At 34.7% G+C, this 23445-nt stretch overlaps 1 protein-coding gene across 50 annotated transcripts in view; it reads left to right on the top strand.

Annotated features, from left to right (window-relative positions):
• Positions 1-23445, top strand: part of RIMS2 (regulating synaptic membrane exocytosis 2) — a 447314-nt gene that overhangs the window by 170071 nt on the left and 253798 nt on the right. For all 50 annotated transcript variants that reach the window (XM_086881253.1, XM_086881261.1, XM_086881272.1 and 47 more), the window contains one exon: positions 20757-21682. In XM_086881253.1, coding sequence (XP_086737379.1) covers positions 20757-21682 — 926 coding nt within the window. The remainder of the gene's footprint in view (positions 1-20756; positions 21683-23445) is intronic.

Here is a 23445-nt window from a genome sequence, read left to right as displayed (position 1 = left end):
AATATCCCTTTAAAGGTACAGAGGACTCGAATGCTATGGAAGCACTTAGGGTCATTGTACACCCATTAAGGTAAATGTTGGGAATTAAGGTTCTTGTCCCATACTGTACAGAGGGAGTTAACCACAGTCCATTTTCTTTACATCTTTAAAAGCAGTATCACACTGTAGCATGTCAGATGGAGTAAAATCTGTTAATTCTGGGATAAAATATACTAGATTTAATTTTTATTTTTAGATACACAATAATGGGGGTTTGGGTACATGTGTTATTTAGTTTTCTAGTTCTGACTTTTTCTATATATGCTGAGTTTCAGATAGGAGTTTTCAAGTACACACACTCATTATATATGACAGATCAGATTTTATTGCTGTTGAACACAGCACAAATATATTTATTGAATTGAATGAATTTTATTTTAATATTATCTTTATGTAGTCTTGATCATGTTACCACAGTATTTATTCATTCTTCATAGATAAATTTGATTTACTAAAATATCATTATATAGGTACCTCAAAGTAAAAGAAAAAAAATCTAATACCTATGTATTTCTGATGTCATTTGATGGTAAAATAGAAATTATTTTAAACTTATAGGGATAACAGGGTTAATGCAACATAACACCCAATGAGAAAAATGGTCCAGAAAATCACTCTTTCTTTGTTAGCAGTACTGAAATTTAATGTACCTTTGACAGTATCAGTTCTATGTTCAAGTTTACTTTTGTAGTGAATTTGACAACGAAGATTTTGTTTGTGATTAACCCTTTCATCACATTCATGATAAAGGTTTATGAAACCCTGAGTCTGTGATGCTTCCCTGTAGTTAATTTTAAACAAGCTTACAGAAGTGTATTCAACATTTCCCCCCCTTGATTCTTTTGTTTTGGGAAGGCAGTCTGTCTAGAATAAAACACTGTGAATCATTGGGCAATTTGGTATTTTGGGAGCAGTGATTTTGTTTGTTTGTTTGGAGGATTTTTGGTTCTGTTTGTTTGTTTTATACTATTTTACTGAATTATTTTAATTTAACTTAATTTAATTTAAAAGACTTGAGTCTGAATTTAAATTAATTCATTAATTAATTTTAATTTAAAAGACTTTCTGAACTGGACTGTAGGTTTTCTTAAAACACCTCTCTGGAGAACATGGACATTTGTGGGATAGTATTCCTTTATAAAGGGTTATAGGTATGCTGCTCAATTTGGCAGAAATGTATGAGTCATTTTTAGATGGACTTGGAACATCTAGACTCTGCATATCAGGTTACTGTTTGTGAGTCAGCAAAAATGAGTTGCTGATGACCTGCCATTTGCCAAAGAAAGGGGATGTCAATACCTGTGGTTCCCGGAGGCACTGGTGCTTCCTCCATCCTCACCTCCCAGGTATCTCCCAGCTGGATTCTGCAGTGGCCTGAGCTGCAGGACCGCTCATCGCCCTCCCAATCCTCCGAGGGGGTAGGGTGTGATCAGTCAGGTACAGCCCCAACAAATATTGATGGCCTTAAGATTACATGTTGAGTGCCTGAGGTGTCTGTGCATCAAAGTGTTACATCTCACAGAACTCCAGTTACTTTAAGGTAAGTAATTATTCTCTCTTTTGTTCTCTTCTTTTTTCCCCTCTTCCCATGATTATTCCTACAAACAGGCAAACTGATAAAGTCTCTGTGTATGCTTTAAAGGGCTTATCTGAGAAAGTGATGACTGCAAAAGCTATCTGTAAAAACAAATTATATATTGGTTTCTTTTAGCCTTTAGTTTTAAAAATAAACTACCAAAAAGTTTGCCTCTTCCTGTGAATTTTTTATGTATCTCCCTTATCTACAGTGACTAAATGATGAGTAGATAAATGAAATATTTAATACATACACTTATGTTCTTCTTAGTGGAAGAACTAAGTACGCTTTCAAATATCCAGAGGTGTTGCATAATAAGTGGTGATTCACAGAAGAGTAAAGATAATAGTTTTCAAAAGATTTCAGTCTCCTTCTGAGGTTTTAAATTCTGTGGTCATCTTATTTTTTTTGTAATATAATGCTTCTAAATAAGTGACCCAGTACCTTAGTTATTGTAGATATTTTTTCTCTTTTGGTGTCTGCACTTTGGAAAATAAACAAAAAGAAGACTGCTTATTACTCTATTACTGTGTATTTTCCTCTGTTAATTTTATTTTCACTGGGTTTCTCTGAGAATTCTGCTGAAAATTTATATGTTTATATAGGGCACTGAATTCTTTCAGAAAGCCATCTCTGATTAGATTCTTCTGTTGTTTCTTCACCAGTTAATTACATTTCTTAAACACAGATACAAATGTAAACAGAGAGACATCACTTTTATGGTTTATTCAGTAAACTGCATTGCATATTTTGAATTGGTTAGCTGTGTCCTATTATTAAAGAGTCTGTAAAGGAACTTGTCTTTGTGATACTGGTGTGCAGTTACATTTTGTATATTCAGTGACCCAGTATTTTGTAGCATTTTGTATGAACCATAAGAGGAAATGAACAAAGACTAAATGCATGAGTCATTATTTGCTGAAAGGATCTTGCATTCGCGTTTTTATTGTGCCCCTCAGAGTGAACATGTATGTTTTTTGTTTTGTAGGGATTGAAAGTTTTTCCTAGTGAATATCAGAATAAATGTGCAGTTCTCTCCTTTTGCTGTTCTTCCAACCGGAAAGTACAATGCAGCCCCAGCATGTGCTCTCCAGTATGAAAAGTATGGAGTTTTAGAGAATATTGACTAAATACTGTTTGTTTTTTAAAGACAGTCTCTGGAAAATATCCTAGCCATTTAAAAGTCAGAAAATACATGCATTAGCAGAACAGAAAACCACCTTGACTCTAAGCCAGTTGCTTTATATAATTATCTCATTGTATAATTAATACTGGGGAAAGATAGGTAAAAGTAGTTAAATATTTAATGCCAGAGGGATGAAAATATTAATAACATATGAATGCATTTATTGTAAAAAATAATTTTGGTTCTGAATACTTGAAAAATATAATTTATTTTGGTATATTTTCTATTCTAAGCTGGTAATACAAAGTGGTCCAACCTCATTGTCTTGGAAGCAAGGGATGCTGTGGATTAAAAAAGATGTGATGTGTAGAAACCTCAAATTAAAGAATTCACTGAAGTATGATTTTCAAGAGAGAAAATATATGTAGAAATTTCCAAGGCTTTCTGACTCTGAAGAGCATAATTCAGGGGCATATTGAACTTTGATAATTGAGAAATTTCCATATAAATGTCTTTGGAAAAGTGTCAAATGTAGGTGCAGTACTCCAAAGAAGATAAGGAAGCATCTCTCCCTCTCACATTTTTGATCCAGCAGTCATTTTATATCCTGCATAATGTCCCCATTATATCCTGAGAAGAAAAACAGCTGCAGTTTTAACTACAACAGCATAAAATGTTTAATTTTACCATAATTTGTTTCAAAAATGTTTTACAAGCATTGGTAAATTGTTTTCTATTTCAGAAGTAAAGTAATCTGGGATTTAGGAAAAAAGATCTGAAATCTAAAGACATTTACCTGCCATGTTTGGTTTTGTGTTCACTATGAAAAAGAAACAGAACTATCTGTTTTACTGATCAGAGTATGGTAAAATAGCAGTATTATGATTTCTATACAAGTATAAATCTTAATCTATAATAAGTGGTCCAGAGAGTTCATAAACACGCACTTATTGGATGTTTTGATGCTAGCTGTCTAAACCATGAAAACTGGTTTACAGTGAAATTAGCTAATGGAATTGTCAAAACTCTAATGGTTAAAATATTTGAAACTTTATTAAATTTATGGCATGATTGCCCATTATTTAAGTTAGCTTTCATCACATGACAGATTTCTGGATGTCTTTTAAAAGTTGGCAATATTTGTTGGTTGTGCCTGGAATAGAAATTCAAGTTACATCTGCCTGGGCATCTTTGTCTTTCTAAAAATCAGGTTTCCCACCAATACATACTTATAGCAACTTAAAATAAAGACTGAGGTTATCAATATAGAGACTTTTTTTCCTGCTTTTTATCAGAAATTCTAACCTAGTATAAGATTTTTTTAATGGATTATTTTTCCAGATTTAGAGGGTCTGGATTTCTTTAGAGGATGACACATTATTATTAATAGTGATATCAGTAGGAGATGATCACATGAGAAATTTCAGATTATACTTTGTTATAAATGCATAATTTTGCATTTCAAACAATACTTTATCACAACAACAGGACAGAGCAAATGAAAAGTTTTAGTGATGTCAACTAAAATAAAAAAAGCCAATGATATGTGGAGTAATTATTTCCTGTTGTCATATCATGTAAAAATCATGTCTTAAATATTGTTGAAATATCTTGAGTTCTTTGGATATGACTAAGTGGACTTGATTTCATAACTTACATTTTAAATAGGCTTTTAAACTCACTGGCTGCTGATAGTTATTCTTACTGGATAACTTTAGTGTTATTAACCGCCAGTACAATATGTGTGACAGGAACATCAGCTTTCAAGGAATAGGTGACTAATTCTTCAAAGATGAGACAATGCATGTTCTGCAGTCACAGAAGATTGCTAATGATGCTAGACTAGTTTTTACTCTTTAGTGTAATGAAGTCTTAAAAAAATTTTGTTTAAACTGTAGTCTGGATAGAAGAAAAATTTTTGTTTCAACCAACCACTTGCTATTTAGATAAATTTTCTGTACTGAATATTTACAAAGAATGTTCAGAATTATTAATGTTTTTCTATATTACAATTTACTTTGAGAGAAAAAAATGGTCAATAGTCATGACTTATTATTTTAAGGAACATTCATTTTAAAGTTTTTCACATAGATTTCTGAAGTTTAGATTGCTATTTGGCCCAGTGTTATGGACAAACTAGAAAGAGGTTTTAAATCCCCTACAGCAGCATTTCTACTGAGATAAAAGTAATAGGAGAAAATAGTTTTTCTGGTGAAGATTATCTGTCTTAAAGTAATGGTCTTGGGAAAAGTAATGATATATGGACTGCGATGTTAGGCATTTTTGAGAATCTCAGACTTCTTGTGTAGTAAATTTGTTGCTATCAGAACCTCTGAACAGACCTCCAAAAGTAATGAAGAGAATGTCATTTACAGGAGCTGCAGATTATGCTGCACGCGCTCTTTGGCTTCTCCTCTTATTTCTTTTTCTACAGCCATCTCTTTGAAGTTTTGCAAATGTATTCTTCTTTCTTCTGTCTTTCCATTTCTTCTTGTGCTGAAGGCATTGAGGAGTAATCTGTGGTCACATTCTGACTACACAGTAGCTTTTTTGTGAAGGTTGAGTCATAAAACCTTCTTATATTTTTCATTTTCCATCTAAATTCCAAATAAAAGTTTTATATTTGCCATGGACTTGCTTCTTTTTTATCCATCACTAAAGTAACAAATTCAGAAGAATGAAGTGTTACTTCTAATCAGAATATGTGTGTGTTGGTGTTATATGCATCTTGGTGTCCTTACAAGAGAGTATGGGCAATGAGCACTGAAACTTCCTCAGACAGTTGCAGCACTGGAGGCTTTGCTTAAGTGTTGTGATTTCTTCTGAATTGTGTTCATTGCTAGGCACCACTTTGCACAATATTGCATAAGAATTATGAAAATAGTGCGTTAAATAAATTTATCTGTAAAAATAATTGTTAAAAATTGGAGAGTAATTGTACCATTATTTCTCAGTGTACTACTTACTGTAAGAAGTAGTACTAATTAGTGTAAAAAAATCACACAGGTCTCCTCAAACCAAGATTTCTGGGCATTCTCTAATTTAAACTGCTGTTTTCAATCTTTCTATTTGCTTATTTTCCACTTATATCAGTGTGTTTCAGTTTTGTCCCCTATGATGTTCTTGAATCATTCCTTGAGAAAAGTCTGTGTAGTCTCGTTCATATGAAGGGATACCATTCAAGGCAATGCCTGTTTTGTTGTTGCCTACCTCAGAATGGGGTGTCATAAAAGATGACCCAGAAAGATAGCATGATTTGTCAGAAAAAGGGTCTGTAGATAAATGCTTTAAAAATATACTTTATTGTGAGGCCTGATTTGCAAACAGATTTTTTGATGGAAGAGATCCGATTCACAGCACTGCATCTGAAAGCTAAATGCCTTCTTTTAAAAATTGGTGTAAGATTATAGACATCCTGGATCCCCTCTTGTTGGTCATGTTGTGGTTTAACCAAGATCATAAGATACTTTTGATGTCAAAGAACAGGAATACGTGTGGATTTGGGAAGACTAACTAAAACATGAAAAGTGTATATATTTTTTCTTTTGCCATCTGGTATTATGTGCCTCAGTATGCCAGTCAACTATTGTACATAAAAAGAATTGGAAAGTTTAAAAAAATGCATGTGCAGAAAAGAAGTTTTGCAATAAAATGTGTGTGCAGGTTGTGTTGCTGGAAGAAACCTATATTTGGGTCTTGGACACCAAAACAAATTAACTTCTGCGTTAGAATATTTGGGGTATTTATGTCTTAGCATGCTACATGAAACTGGTATAATTATTATTAGACAGCAGGTAGCTTGACAGCAGAGGGGATCAGGGAAGGAAATCAACTCTGAGTTGAAGCTCCCTTTAATAGTCGATGAGCTTAAGAAAGAACTCCAGAGGATTAATTGTCGCTTGATCTTTGGATGTAATATATATTAAAAACCCCCTCTTAAGCTGGTGCTTGAGCTTGGTCATGGAATCGGGCTATAACACTACTTTTTCACATGTCTGCATCAAAATCACTTATTGTTATTCACTTCTGAAGGCTGTTCATCTGAGCACTTTTGTAGGAGTTCCTAGTGCTGATCTACTTATCCTAACTTTACTCATGCAGTTCCCATTTTTTATAAGATAATTGCCACAGAGACATTTTCAGGTACCTGCAAGCTTGCCATAAACAATGAAATATGGAGACTTGTTCATCTTCTCGTTAAACTCTAGCAAGGAGATCTACTGAAAATCAAAGAGTTGATGAGTATGTATCATTTAGCCCTTTGTGATCCTGAATTCTTAATCTTGGCCAGCCCCATATTTTTTTGAGAGACAGAGTGCTTATTTTTGTGTGTGTGTGGTTTGTTTGCTTTTTTTTTTTTTTTTTGAATGTGAGGAGTAAATTATTATTGTCTTCTTGGTAGTCTAAGGCTGATTAGGACATAAGTTGCTCAGTTAACTCCCTCCTTTCCTTTGAGTTCATAGACAAGAAGGTGTCATTGGCAAGAAATGCTGTCCCATTCCAGACCAGAAGATTCTTTGGGGCAATATCCATCCAAAGAAGAAAGATTAAGGGACAAATCATTCCTAATCATAGAAAGCCTAACAAAATTATATTTGAAAACTTGGTGTGGGAATGATAGGCAGCATTTGAAAGCAGGAATATTTCTGAGCATGTGTTTAGGAAACTAAATAAAAGAGAGAATCATCATTTGCTCCTGAACAGGTACTTAGCCTGTACTTACACTGAGCAAATTATAGCTACTGTAGACTGTACAACACCCCTTCTTGTTTCTAACAGGCATTGTTATTACAGAGGATGAAATGACAGAAACTTAGATTATAAATATCCTGGTTTGCATTTTATTTCATGTCCCTCTTTCCTAGCACTTTTTTTGATTTCTCTAGGCAATATTTGTAAAGCTGTAATCTCAATTTACTTTTTTTTTTTTTTCAAATTGCTATTAATGAAAATTTCATTTTCTGAGTAGAACTTCCTTAGATAAAGAATTTATCTTGATGAGATTCTTTGCCCAATGTACCAACTAGTGATCAATACTGATTGCAAGACCTACACCTTCCATATAAAATGATTAATGCAAGCATTTTAGTCCACTTCATTGAAATTCATATGCTTTTGTTTGTAGCTTCCGTGTATTTTTAAGATAATAGCAGTTCCCAGTCCCTGTTCTTGCAGTACTTATAGGCTCCTATGCTTTGTTAATACATCCTTTGTGTAAAATGCCAATCATCTCATTGTCTCCTTTAAAATTTTTCATAATTTTATTTTATGTGATGAATAGATCTATTATTTTTGGTAATCTGAAACTAAATCTTCAGGTTCTTGCATAAGTTAAAGGCTCTTTTTTAAATCCAGAATTTTTGAACAAAATATTACCATTTGCAGTCAGTGAGAAAACACGGCCCTTCTAATGTTAGATTGACCTGACCTGAAAATGTTGAGAAAGAGAAAAAACATAGTTTTGCATTTAGTTGAATTTGGATGAATTACATAATTGCCAACCTTTGCCAGCCTTACAAACTCCTCAAGTGTTTTGCTAGACCAGCCTTTGCCTGTGAGTCTCAATCTTTGATGAGACTTGAACAATCTTGACAAAGACTGTTCATAGTGTCTGGCAAAATGTTGAATCTCTTGGCTATGAATGAGTTTTTCATGTTAAGGTTCTGTCTTGCAGAAATGTGTGTTACTCCTAATGACTTTAGAAGTTTGACTTTTTTTTTCATATTTGAGTGTAAAAAATTTCCACTTGTCATTACCTTAATGTGGAAGCAGACTAGGTGAATCTACCTTGGCACTCATCTCTGGAGGTCTCTGGGTGTGTTGCACTGGGTGGAATTACCCTCTCCCAACTAATGCTGTTAAACAATGTAACTTTGTTGTACGTAATTAATGGTCTAGCGGAACAGACATCACATGGCACAAGAGCAAGTGCAGAATAAACAATCAGCAAGGTGAGGCACTCTTATGTCATAAAGTATAAATAAAATGCTTCCCTCTTAGCTTAAGTGAATGAGAAAGAGCAAATGTTCCCCTATTTTTGAAACAAAATTTATGTTTAATATTGTATTTTTATAACATGGAATACCCTTTCAAAGTCATAGGTAAAGCTTATACTTTCAGTTAAACCAATCAAATACTTACAGTTTTTCTAAAGTAAATTTTTTTCCTTCTATGCCAGATATTTTGAAAATATTGGGCAAATGCTAGCTGGAAAATCCTTCTGTATCATTAATGTCAGCTTTTACCCTTCACTCTACTGATCAGAAACTGCACCTGACTTCTCCATTCACAGACAGTTTCTAATGTGTTATTGAAGATATTGAAACTGGTCAAAAATGCAAAAATGGGCCAAAGAAATGATGTCCATAGCCTCTACCCCAGTAATATATTTCAGTCCACTTTTCACAAAACTTGACCTTAGCAAACATTTTCTTTTCTATGAAGTATTGATGATGATAATTCTCTTAAGAATTTTCCTGTATTTTAAGTGTTTTTTATGTGCTGCAATAATTTTCTAATATGGCTATAATTATCCACTTCCTTTTCTTCTCTGCCTCTCCCTCCACCCTCTATCCCAAATTTCTATGTACTTAAGAATCAAACTCAAAATTCCAACAGACTAGTGTTGGTTTTTCTCACCTTGCTACAGGACTTGTAGCAGTAGGGGAATGGTCAGGTAGTGAAAATGTGATAGTTCTTCAGGTGGTGCTTTTAACAGCATATCATGTTTTAAACCCAAAATAATCTAATCCATTGTTTTGGGAAATACCTCCCTTATGATGAGGGTAAATGAGCTAGGTGCCACCGTAAGGCCAAATATAAGGAATTTAATTTGATTTTTTTTTTCCTTCTCAGCAACGTTTCAGTCATATCCAGCATTAATCTCATTTCTGTAAAAGCATCCAGGAGGAAGGAAATCAAGCAACTTGATCATGGCTACTTTTCTCTCTTTATTACATATGAATCTGTTTCTATTGTAACAGATTGTTTTTGTGTTAGTTCACCTCAATATGCATTTCAAAATTGCTATATACCATGAAACATTTGCTAATTGTAAAAGTCAGATCTGTTCAACTATCCATTTTGACCATTTACATTACAGATACCAAATCACTGAAACTTGGTTGTCATTTTCTGCTCTGTCAACTCAAGCATCTTGAATAATTTTTATAGCCTGGCTCCCCAGACTGATACACAGTTGATGTCATACTTGAAAAGTGCTTCAGTGAGCAAACATTTAACCTTTAGTGTTTGGGTCAACAATGAAAGTAAAGTTTAACTTAAAACATACTACTGGTCCCCAAAATCTGACAATAACAGTACTGAGAGAAATGAAGTCATCATTAATCTCAAAGAGATTTAATGAGTTCACAAAATGCTTTTAAAATAATTACTTCTTTTCTTGTTCCATTACAGTTTTCTTGTTTCTTTCTCTGTTGCCTTACCTGATTTATTATACTCAGCTTAAAGCTGAGTTATTGAGCGTGTTCTGTAACTTTTGTAAAGCACTTGTGTTATTGATGGTGCTGAGAACCTGTATAATTTGTATAAACCTCTCAGTGTTTGTCAGCTATTTGAGTCTAACTGGTATTGACATGCCCTCTGGTTATTCTCACACCTTTTCCAGAAATTCTGTAATTGATGGAAAATTGACCAATGTTATGTCAAAAATCTGCTAATACATAGTCTGAACTTCAGTTAGAATTTCATCATTTGACTTTGTAGAATCCTGCTGAAAACAAGTTTATTGGGTGAGGCAGATAACGGTGACAGGAACTGTAAAGAACGAATTAGTTGGGATGTTTATATATGTATGAAGTTACAAAATGAGCATTCATTTCTCCTGTGAAATATAAAAAGCTGGCAAGAAGTATATAAAAAGCTTTTAGAAGTAAAAGTAAGGTAACTAAGTCTACCTTCATTGCAGTAGAATGTAGAATGCATCTCTGGACTTCTTTATGTTACAAGATGAAGTTTATTTTAGTTTTTTAATTTTAAATTGCCTTTAGATTTCCACACAACTGTCTTGGAAGAAACAGTTATATATTTCAGTGCATTTTATTCATTGCTCTTCTATTTCTAGTAGTTCTGTAAGGACTGTTCAGTATTGTTTTGCTTTCTGCTAGAAGTGGTTGCTGTTTTCCTCTATGTGGTCTGTACTGTTGTCATCTTAACTGGGTGCCACCTTTTCGTAGAGAAGCTGCTAAGCTGCCGGGTTTCCCTTTTCACTTCCAAGTGCTCACTTCCACTCACTTCCTAGAGGACTTGATGGTCTTCCATAAGTATTTTTGCAAACACCCATGAATATATTTTCTTCTACAGAAGGCTGCATATTGAGCCTCTTTTAGGGAAGGCTTGCTCTAGAGCAGGCATCTCTAAAAGGTGATAAGAGAATAAAAGGGGAGGAATATCCAGAGCTGGTCTCAGCACTGCAGAAAAACAAAGTAATGGTGGTAGAAATACCTATGTCAGGGATCTGAACTGAGTATCTAAAGATGGCTCTTTGACCTGTTGATATTTCAGAAACCAGGCTGTTATTATCCATGTGAGGTGGTTACTGCATGGTAGTGTGGTGGGAAATTTTTCAGATAGTGTCCCTGAAAACCCAGGAGCACAGACATGGTTTCCATCCTAACCTCCTGCCTGAGGGGTTCTGAACCAAAGAAGCTCTGCCTAGGCAGCCATAACCATTTGATCCTGAACATCTTGGTATGTAACAGTTGTGGATTGTGAGCTTACTGCTTAAACTACTGTGGAGAAAGTTCTTTTGCTTAAAAAACATTGTAAAATCTTGTCCTACCAACACATAATGTAGGTGCTATAGTTTTTACAGAAATACAACTTTTCTCTAAATCTGCATATATGGTAGACTCAGGTGCTACTTCAAAATACAGACATTTAATCCTGTCTCACCAATATGTTGAGAATGACAGTTGAACCAGAAACTTTAAGTTTTATGTACCATGGTAATTTCCAAGAGCTGCTGAATGCACCTGTCTCATTCCATAGTGACCCAGCCGATGTTCCCTAGCAGGAACACATTTACTCTTGACAGCTTGGTCTTGCAGGAGCTGGTGCAGACAGCCCATCATTCATCGATGAGCCATCACTGATCTAATTCACTAGATTTAATAATGGGCCTTTACCTCCATTACTGAGGAAATGGGATATTTTCACAGTGGTTATTTTATGCTTGCTCTTTTATGGAGGCATCAAAACAGCTCAGTGTGATCTATTTAATCTCTTCCAGACTGAAATATGAATCACAGAGATATTTAAAACTAAAGTTCATTGTATGATATCACTTTTATATTGTAATTGTGGACACAGTGGAGACAGCAAAACCAGAATATATACTGACTTAAGTTTATTAGTAAAGTTGGAGTTTTATAAGTTCAACAGTCCAAAACAGCCTCCAGATGTTATTACGGAAAACAATTCTCAAATGATAGCTCATGTCACTGATATTTTCTTAGTTTGGTCATTTTTGAAATAATTTGGGTTTTTTTTAATGTAATGGTGATAATACCCATATAATAATGGAGTGTTTCTTTGAAAGAAAATTCTCCCTGTCATCAAACTTAAATGTTTCCTTTGAAGAACCAGGATACTTTCAGTTCTGCTGAACAATCCCTGTGGTAAGAAACAGAAACACTTAAAAAAGATTAGAGTCAAAATTAGATGAAATGATGTATAGATGAAGTCTGTTAGGATATATTCTGTGTGATGGCTGAGCAAATAAACTTTGATGTCAGAATGCCTTTCCCAGGAATCTGAACTTTGATTGGAGACAATCTAGGTTTTTGCTAAGTCTTCATTTTCCCCACTTCATGCTACTTTATCGTGGCTTAAATATATTGCAGTCAGATATGGTTGGTGGTTTATATTAAACATAATGTATTTGTAATCTAGTTTGCATAAGTAAAAAAATATAGAATAATGTCTTCGCAGTTTATTTAAGGCAAATGAAGATACACATTTGCTTTCTATTATTTCACATTTTCAACATATTTTGAATGTGAATTTTGATGACTGTTTCTGGAAATAATTAATCCATTAACTTTCACAGTTTTTTTTTAGACTGTGTAAGAAAAAATATTTTCAGTTGTACAGTAAGTGCAGCACATCAGACTGAAATAGATGCCACAATTATTTTAGCCTAATAGTTGAAAATTATGCCAAAATTTGACTTCTTACAAACTAAAAGTATAGATATTACATAACTTTGGTGCAGACCTAGAACATAAAGAAAATGCTGGAACTAGTATCACAAAACAAAAAATACTGGATCTGCACAATTTTAAAAATAGTTTAAATGAAATGTCCTGACCAGCATGTACATTTGTAGGCAATAGTACTGTAGCAAGGCACTAATCAGCTAAGTACCATAATCCTCCTTATAGGGTAAATTCTTACTTGACCTCCAGCTATATACAGCACAGGGTAACAGCATTAAACTATAACACTCCTCTCATGCTCTCAATAGCTTCCCATTGGGTCAGCTCTCCGACTTGAATTGATTGCTGTTGTTTCAGATACTAAACTTTATTTTTTTCCTAGATGCCTTATATTTTATAAGTGCATTTTGGGGGAAGGGTTCGTAAAATACGTATCTAAAAATCTGTGTCTCAAAATTAAGAGACTGTTTGTATGAATTTGCTGAATCTAGAGGATTAAATGAAAGCGCTAGTGAGAACACAAATTGATGTATTCTCATGAACCTGAGGCTTCCTACTACCCAGACGTGCAGTGGCTGATCAAAAGGTAAACCAGGGAAGAAAGATGCAGAATGTGTTGTGTGAAAACAATGTCTAATGCTCAGCATTTCTTGTTCTTCTGGGGGAAGATTAGGGAGATATTTTTTACTTTCAGTAAAAAACTCAGTGGAAGTATTGAAAAACTTTTTCTTGTGCTTCAGATATATGCGAATATTATCTTTACCAAAATCTTTTGCTTCCCTATAATTTAGTTTCTTTAATTGTATTCTATTTCCTGTGATAAAAATCTTGAAACATTGTGTTTCTCTTAATAAAAATAGCATGTGTAGAATTTTGAAATGTTGTTTTATTTTATATTATTTGTACTTTTTAGTAACAGTTCAGTGTTATATTTACTCATTCTTATGTTAGTGTTTCTGTGACCTACTATTCTATTAACACCATGTGTTTTAAATCCTGCTGTTAGACAGCTGTTAATTGATTCCACTCTTCTGCAAATGATTTCTGTAGTGTCAGTACTGATGCAGATAACAGGAATGCCCATTCTTACCAATTATTCTTGAAACCAATCTAATAAATTTGCTATTTATTATTGTTTCTATTATCTTTTTTGGCACAAGATTTTTATTGAAAGAAAAGGTGCAATATTGCTTGTTTATCTAATAAGTGGAAATAATTAACAAAATATTAATTTTGAAAGTGTTCAGAAGAAGAAATAGAGGAAAATCTGTTTAACCTATTTATAAGAAGTAAGCATTCATGAATATATCTGAATAAAAACTCACAGTAAAATATAGCTGTTTTAGTTCTCTATTTGCAGTTCTCTAAAATCATATTACATGATTTAAGGGCTACTGAATACTCCAGAAAAATAAAGGAGGACAAAATAATTTCTACTGTTAGTCCAGTTTTCCTATCTGTGATGTTCTTGATTTAAGGGGAAAAAAAAGTGAAAAAAACATATTACTTAAATATTTGTAGATTAGCAATTGATACTTGCAATCACCTCTTTTGTTCAGCAGGTTTTTTTCCATGTTATAACTCTTCTACTCAAACAAGTTGAAATTAATGCTGCGGCAGTGCTGAATTTTTGCTGAATTACTTGTATAGAATAGAAAGGTATTGTTTCATATGTCTGTGCAATCATGTCAAGTTCAAAGCAAAATGGTTATCAGTGGTGACTTTAATTATATTAACGTTTTGTTACTGCAGATTTCCTTTCATTCTGTTGATACAAGCCTGCAGTCAGTGAATTCATATTTTCAGATAAAATCTAATACAGATCAACATCTGCTCTACCAGTGTCATGCTTCAGTAAATTTACTAATCATCATTGTAAACTTAATTCATATTCTTTGGAGATAATTGCTGGATTGTATTCTAATAGTTCAAAGTACGGTTTCTATAAAATCAAATTGCTAGGCATGGCTGAAATGACGAATGAAATATTGTCTCACATGAGTTTTATCTAGTGGATTCCTTAGATATGTGAGTGTTAGATGTACTTCAGAACAATTTCTTTAAAACTGTATTGGTCAAATGCAATAAACACCTTTTCTATTTATCAAAGTAGGCTGTTTAAATTAATTAACTTGTGAATTGTGCACAATGTGCTTACATTCTTCATCTTTTTTTGAGGGGGTGAGAAACTAAGGAGAAAACTGACAAATTGTAAGTTTAATCTAGTATAAACTAGACAGCGTAGAGGAACTGTAAAGAGAGATCTTGGTGAAAATTGGAACTGCTTAGAAATCAAAGAAATCCCTGTTTTTTCAATAAGAGAGTCATAGCTGCTTTGAAGAATGTGCAAAATGAATTGTACTGCACAGTATGACTCAGCAAAAGCAGAAGTTATAAGCAGAGAATGAAAAGTTCAATCATTGCTAGCTAGCCTCTTAAAGCCACTGCCAAAGTTTTGCAGATTTTTCAGTAGGCCAAAGGAAGTCTGTGGAAGTGCTTTCCTAAGTGAGAGAGTAGAAGCCTCCCTATGAAAGGCAGGCAGACCCTAAAGTTGCACAGCAGGTTTTCTGGGTTCATTGCACTCATGGGGCTTTGGGTACAAGGTCCAGAGTTGCTCAGCTCAGCTGCTGGCAGCCTGGAAACTGTTTGCCAAGGTGCTTTATCTGCTCCCTGTCACTGCTGTTTTAAAACAAGTGCCTTGACTATTGAATACAACACATAGAAATACAAAATTTCAAAAAGTAGAACTACTCCTGAATGATCACTCAGGGACCAGCAAATGCAGTTTCCCTGACAGGAGCCAAAGAGTAAAGGAGAGATAAAGCACTGTTCACTCTATTTGATGAGGTATCTGACAAGAAGCCCTGTATCTTGCATGGCTTTTGTGACAAAGTTCTGGTAGAAAATGTCAATTTTTGCCTTCTCTGAATTTTTTTTTTCATATATTGAAAGGATTACATTTTGAGTTAAGCAAAATTACAGCATGTGCAGGCAAGATATTTTCAGTTTTAATTTTCCATTCAACTTTATTCTTTGATAATTTATAGGAAAAAGAGAAAAAATTTTAAAGAATTGTCTAGTAAATTATAATTAGGTCTTACAAGTAGATGGCCAATATTCTCTTTTCAAGTTGCTGATATCAGGCCCACTGAGACCATTATTTAATTGACCTAAATTATCATTTTTTAATTTACCCAAAGCTTCTGATAAACAATACTCTTCAAGTAAATGTAACTTGATTCAGGTAGTCAAACACAACTTTAGAATGATATTTTTATGAAAGCTTTCTCCAGTTCAAATGTGTATTCTATTAGTCTGAGTAAAAGTTTATTAGCAGGAGTGTCTGACATCTAGTTTTGACAGTGATATAATTACTTTACATATTACAGTGTGTTTAAATGTCTCTGACTTCTGAAATGTGATGGATACTTAATTTTTTAAATTTCTTTTTCTGCAGTACATTTGGGCCAATTTTCTAAAAACCTAAATCAAAGCAGAAGAGTGTTTTCTCTTTAAGAAAGAATACAAATGAGTGTCACAGACTTTCAAGATATTTAGTTCCATTATAGAAATCACAGCCATCAAAACTGAATAGATGTCTTCTTCTATGTTATATTTTAAGTACTTAATTCTATTGTGATGTGAGGGAGTTGAATAATTTAACTTTATGAGCAGGAGTACAGATTACAGTCATGCTATTTGCTTTTCCATAATATTAATGATACCTTTAGTGCACTGAAAAGAAGGTTTCCATCAGTGTAGGGTTTTGAATTGTGTGTTAAAAGACCAAATGTCATGTATTGATAAATTACAATAAAAAAAAAATAGGCAGTAATAAGTAGGAAAAAAATATGTTTCGTATTCTGTATCTGAAAAAAACCTAATTTCTATAATGTGACTGACAGAGATATTTTTTCATGTTTAGAGTTTTTAACCGTAAGAGGGATTTTATTTTATGGTTGTTTCAAACAAGTAGCAATCACAATGGCCTGGAGGGTTTTTCAGAAAAGGTGTGATAACCTTTTCAGAAAAGATGGTAATCCTTCTGACAAGAGATATATAGTGCTTAGTTCAGCTGGCAGCTGGAGGGTTCATAGCACACCCTTAGCTTTGAAAGTTCAAGGGAAGACCTAGAAAGGCAGGAGTAGTCATTTTCCATGGTATATCCAGCTGGCAGTACTTGATGAAAGGGTTTTATTAAGGTATCTTTAAGGTAGTTAATGGTTAGAAATGGATTAGACAGATGCTCATGAAGGTGAGTGAGAATTAGCTTGTGATCTAAAAATAGCAGCAGATTTTTAATAGTAGGGACAGGCCGTAAGTTATCATCAATACTAGTTCCCTCCTACTATGATTTCATAACTCCAGTTTAAAACATATAGCATTCATTGTACAACTCTGTACATTTTAAGGTATTTTTAAAGTTAAAAAGTTGTTGAATATTAAAGGGGAGATAATTGTGCTATGATTACCAGTAAAGAGAATGACAGACTTTGATACTAAGGGTCTGGTGACTGTGGGGCAGGATGAGCCCTCTCCTGACAAAAGGTTTCTGACTGATCATGTGTACAGGCACAGATAATTCATTTCTGATGGACATGACTACAACTTCAGTAGTGAAGTTGGATGACTTCAAAAGGAATGAAATTAATTAGAAAGGGGGTTTGATAATGTCAGTCAACACGGGCCAGAATTAAATTAATTATTTTTTTCTATAGACTGCTTTCTCTGAAGAAAAGCTCTATATTTTCAGGTAGGTCCTCTGTCTTGCCTGTGCTCTAGTCATTGCCACATGCAGGACAGCCGTGCAAAGCTTTTTCCTTCATGAAAAGTTGGAGTAGATTGAGAACCCAGCTGCTCTTCACATTCCTGTCAGCCATAGATGGTTTCCTATATTTATGTCTTAAGGAGGAAGGAAAGTGACTGTAGTAAATGTAGCACACAAGCTCAGAAAATGTTTGTGCAAGTGGTATAAAAATATGATGCTAAATCAACATATCCTCCTCTCATTAACCTAGTTCATGCTAGAAAAAATAGGTGTATTTTTTAGTAACTCATGTGCCAGTTCATCTGATGATGTGTTTCCTTAATAGAAATACATTTTCCTCAGCAACAAATCTACATTAATGTTTTTACTTATATAGAAATCCATCTTTTTTATCCCCTTCAGCCTTCCTCCCATGACATTATAGCCATAATGTCATCAGAAGAGGATTGCATCTATATAAGGACACTGTGACATGGAGTGATATATTAATTTATTTTTATGTATATATGCACACACACATTTTGAGTTTGTTTATATAATCTTCCATTTGCTGCTAAACATTCTTACTGTTGTGTTGTTTGTATTGCTGTAGATGTTTAATACTGAAGCATGTGTACACTCAGACTGCTCCAAGGCACACATGAGATTTGTCAAACTAGAACCTGTATGGCTTTCTGTGTTACACCATTCATCACAGAGCTGATCCTATAAATCATATGTACTAGAGTGTTTTAATGCTTTGCAGGATCAAATTGATGGAGAAACTGTGGCTCTGAATACACATATCTATAGGTTATATAGACTGAGTATACACAGTGTGAGTATTCACGGTACAGTATGTGTACATTTCATGTGTACATGTATTTGTCTCAATCTTACAACAAGATTCACATAAATGCCTATATCTGATGAGAGCAGATTTTTCCTATATAGGAGACACAACTGGGAAGGGGAAGTTATGCACACTTTTGCTGCAGCCATGGCAGAAATTTTCAGGGATTGGATAATTTGCTATTGGAGCAACTTATTTTGGGATGCGGCATAATTTTCATCATCTGAAGTGAAAAATATCTATCTTCCTTAAAGCACTTCTGCATCTAATCTCTGTTGTCTTGATGAAGATTCTGTGTCTTTTCAAACTGCCTGCATTTGGGTAGTTCTGTTGTTCTAATTGGCCATTCTGGTTTTAGCCTTATGAAACTCGGTCCATGTCACATTAGAGCAATTCAAGTTGAGTCTTCAGTAGCAGATAGAACTTATAGAACTTATAGAACTTGTCGAACTATCACTTATAGAACTTGTCATGCTTCACATGAAGTTTAATTTTTGCAAGATTGTGTTAGTTTTCTCATTTGTAGATGCCATTGCAAAGCTAAAGTACTTTACTATTTGCAAGGAAATACTGGGTCCAAATCTTTCAAGCACAGTTTAATAATTCTGTATGGTACCTAAAACAGTAAAAGAAGCCAGTTTGCCCCACATACCACACACACTCTGCACTGGCAATTGTGGTTTTCCCTTGCTGAGCAGAGACTGTATTTCCTTCCTGGCCGTGAAAAGAATGTTTTCTCTCCTATAAGATAAACAGAGCCCTTTATACTTTCCTGGGCACCAGGAGAACCTCTTTCTCCTCCCCTTCACTGAGTTGAAGTGTTTCTTCTTGGACAACGGTGTCAACAGCAGGGCTTTGTATTTGCTCACCTTTTTTCATGTCCTTCTAAACACTATGCAGGACCTCCTGGTTGCTACCTGCAAGGCTGCCCTCCAGAATCAGCAGTCATTTTTTGTGAGTGTAGAAAACATTTTAAAAAGGATCTTAATTATAAAAGTAGAACTAAATATAAAAAGAAAGGACAAACAACACAAAAATAGTTTCTTCTTTGTATTTTTATCACTTAAAGTTTGAGCTGATCTACATTATCTCAGAGAAGGTCCACCTCTCAGTCTCTTTATCTGACATCTTTGCTCCAGTTTCCTGCAGGTACCTTCTTATAGGGTGAAAAGCCGAGCATGAAGCAGGACATGTCTGGAAAGTAGTATTTTACATGCTTATTACCCTGTAAGGAATGATAAAGGCAAAATTTGAATATCCAGTTTGTTATTTTCCTATTCAACTGCTCACTTCTAATCACGTAGCAAACAATGTTGTGTCAAATAGAAAACATAGCATTTATTATATGTTCCAGACACACCCTTTATGAAAATATTACATATATATGAATTACATTCCTCAATCTATCATTTGTCAGAGTCAGGAAAGAATATTTGTTAATTCTTTTTCCACTTTCCTCTGAAGCCTCAGTAGTTGTGTATAGCTAGATGGTGTCAATGATGCCAAAGCGTCAATGCTTTATTTGCGCAGGAACTTCATTCTGGTATTTGTCGTGCTCAAATGCTTGGACTAATACTGCTACCACCCCTGTAGAGATGAGAAGGAGTCTTTTCTCAACTCAGGCAGCACTTTGAAACTCTTTCCCTTCACAACACAAAAAGTGGTTTGTTTTCTGAGTTCAGGACTTCTAAGTTCATCTGATTTAAACAAGTGCTGCCATTGAATCTTTGTTTTCTGCCCTTGGCACAAATTATAGTTTTGTGGGAACTGAAATGTGTGTTTTTGAGCAATAGCAGCTGCTAAAAGATTAAACTAACTGAATGATCCTTCTAGCCCTCATTTTCATGGTGATTATAAAACTCTATGAAATAGAAGTATATGATCAAGTTATATTGTTGTAAAATGATTACAAAGGATTATAGAATTTTGGTACTTGTAAAGCAGTCTTGACTACAAAATAGCCCATATATTTGTATTCTATATTTTATAAAGTCATATTAGCATTTGTCTTTCAAAGCTGTTTTTTATTCAAGCTATGCACCATAAGCAGATTTGTAGCATGACATGATTTCTTTAATTTAGTACAGAAAATGTGAGAGCATATTCACAAAGAAACACAATGGATGGATTTTTTTTTCCTTCAGCTGGTCATTTTATCTTTTAACTAGCATTAACTGTATATTTGTTCTACATAAAATATTGACAGAACTCTCTTTCTGCTTCCTTGCCATGATTAGGAAAAGAAGCCCTTCAATATCAAGAGAACAGAGCAGAAGATACGACCAGAGGGACGAGAGAGACGAATATTCACAGTATGCTACATCAGACAGTGCGATGCCCAGGTCACCATCAGATTATTCAGATAGGCGGTCACAGCGTGGGCCTCAGTTATACGAAGAACCTGAACTGGGTGATTATAGGGATTCCAACAGAAGGAGCCGCAGGCGTTCCAAGGAGTATTCGGTAGAAGAAGAAGATGCACAAAGCAGGGAAGAATATGAAAGGCAAAGGAGAGAAGAGGAATACCAGGCACGATATCGAAGTGATCCTAATTTGGCTCGTTATCCAGTCAAACCACAGCCGTATGAGGAACAAATGCGTATCCATGCTGAAGTGTCCCGAGCACGTCATGAGCGGAGACACAGCGATGTCTCACTGGCAAATACAGAGTTGGAGGATTCTCGGATGTCCATGCTCAGGATGGAACGGCCATCAAGACAAAGATCAGTGTCTGAGCGCAGGGCTGCCATGGAAAATCAACGTTCATACTCTATGGAAAGAACTCGAGAGGCTCAGGGACCAAGTCCCAATCGTCAGAGGACCACAAACCATAGCCCTCCTACACCTAGGAGGAGTCCAATTCCCCTGGAAAGACCAGACATGAGGCGCTCTGATTCTTTAAGGAAACAGCACCATTTGGATCCCAGTTCTGCTGTCCGGAAAACAAAACGTGAAAAGATGGAGACCATGTTACGGAATGATTCCCTCAGCTCAGATCAGTCTGAATCTGTCAGACCTCCACCACCAAAGCCCCATAAAACGAAAAAAGGAGGTAAAATGCGCCAGGTTTCATTAAGTAGCTCAGAAGAAGAATTGGCATCCACTCCAGAATATACAAGTTGTGATGATGTAGAGATTGAAAGTGAAAGTGTTAGTGAAAAAGGTAAGATTTCTCATTTTTTTATAGTTTCAATATATAGATTTGATTTTGTTTCCATTACTTTGGACATTTATTTCGGCTATTTAAATTGATTGCAACCACACACCTACAGCCCTTCACAGATGACTCAACTTTGTTGTAATGGGAATTATTTTGGGTTTTTTTCTGATTTTATGTTTCATTTACATAAATTATGTAATATAATTATTTAATGATTTACATGGAAAACAACATCACAGCTCCTATAAATATTTGGATAAGTTAAAGGAAAAAACATGCCTACTGATAAACCTGTCAATGAAATATGCAAAGTATCTAAAGCTGTGCTGTCATATAAGGCCATGGTTTCATGTCCATTAATACCAGATTTTTGTGCTCCTGGATCACAATGAGTGCATATTTGATCTGGAACAAGTGTGGGTGCATGATCGCATTTTTGTTGAATTAACTGGAGCACATGATGCAGACCTTATGCCAGTTTCATGCTGTCTGCTGCAGGTTAAAGAATATCTGATCTGCAAAAAGACCTGTGTGTATAAAGTTAACCCACTGAAGTTTTGAGTGTGACTAATTTTAAATGACTGATGCGGTTTAAATCAATGGAGGTTTCTTTTTCTTGTGGTGCTATGATGATTTTTTGGTTTTAGCGCTTTTTAGAAATAATTTTGGAGTTACTCCAACGTCAGAAAGAAAACTAAGATTGATTGAAATTACTTCCTGGCCTATAAAAAGATAATTTATAATGTAAATATGGAAGTATTGGGGGCCATGAATTTAAACTCAATCAAATGAATATTATTCACTTACCTTCATGTATGTTGTTCTAAGTTTTTTTGGGTTATTATTCTTATACCAGTGAACCTTTATTGCTTCTTCTGAATGGTCATCTGCTGTTGTGGATTGGGAACAGAAAATTTACTACTGTTTATTATTATTAATATTGCTATCAAAATGGTTCTGAAGCAAGTATTTAACTTGTAAGTAAAATAATCTGAATTTTCATATATCGATATCCACAACCATGGTCTGATAAGTAAGGAGCAAAATAGTGTAGAATGGAAGGAAAGGTCAAAGTAGACAGTTGCATGTACTTATGTGAAAAAACTGGGCTGAAACCTTGACCCCCTTAGTCTTCCCAGTGAGTAGAAATAATTTACACCAACTTTATGCTGCTCATGATTTTGTTCTTAGAATCGACCTTGAGGAAAATAGAACCAATCAATACAAGCGAAGTAGTAACAAAATGTTTATTTAAGGCAATTCAGTGTAGGAAATGTAGTATACAAAGTAGTATACAAACGATGTATTTTTTTTGTACACATATACATTTAGGATTATAAAAGCATAGAATCTTTTAGGTTGGAAAAGGTCTGCAAGATTATTGATTACAACTAATTTGGCACTTCCATGGCTTCTAACACATCAGTAACCCTTGTCTGCTGCTGCATAGCTCTCTATCCCCTACCTCCATGGAGACAGCAGAATGAAGGACCCCACTAGCACAATGTCTCTCAGACTCTGGAATGCTGCTGCCTCGTTTATCTGTTACAAGTTTATCTGGTTTCCCCTTCAGAGCCAGTTTAAAGCTCGCTCCATGAGCCCTGATAATGCCTGAGAAAAATCCTTTTCTCCTTTTGAGACAGGTGACCCCCATTTGTCATCAGCAGGCCTGGTGTCATGTAAACTGTAAACATGATCAAAAACCCGCAAAATTCTGCTGGTGACACCAGGGTCAGAGTCAAGTATTGATCTGCTGGATCGCCCTC

Source organism: Cyanistes caeruleus, chromosome 1 (genome assembly GCF_971803275.1).
Source record: "Cyanistes caeruleus chromosome 1, bCyaCae1.hap1.1, whole genome shotgun sequence".
NCBI classification, from domain to species: domain Eukaryota; kingdom Metazoa; phylum Chordata; class Aves; order Passeriformes; family Paridae; genus Cyanistes; species Cyanistes caeruleus.
Note: the sequence above shows the minus strand (reverse complement) of the source record. Positions and strands in the feature narration are given on the sequence as shown.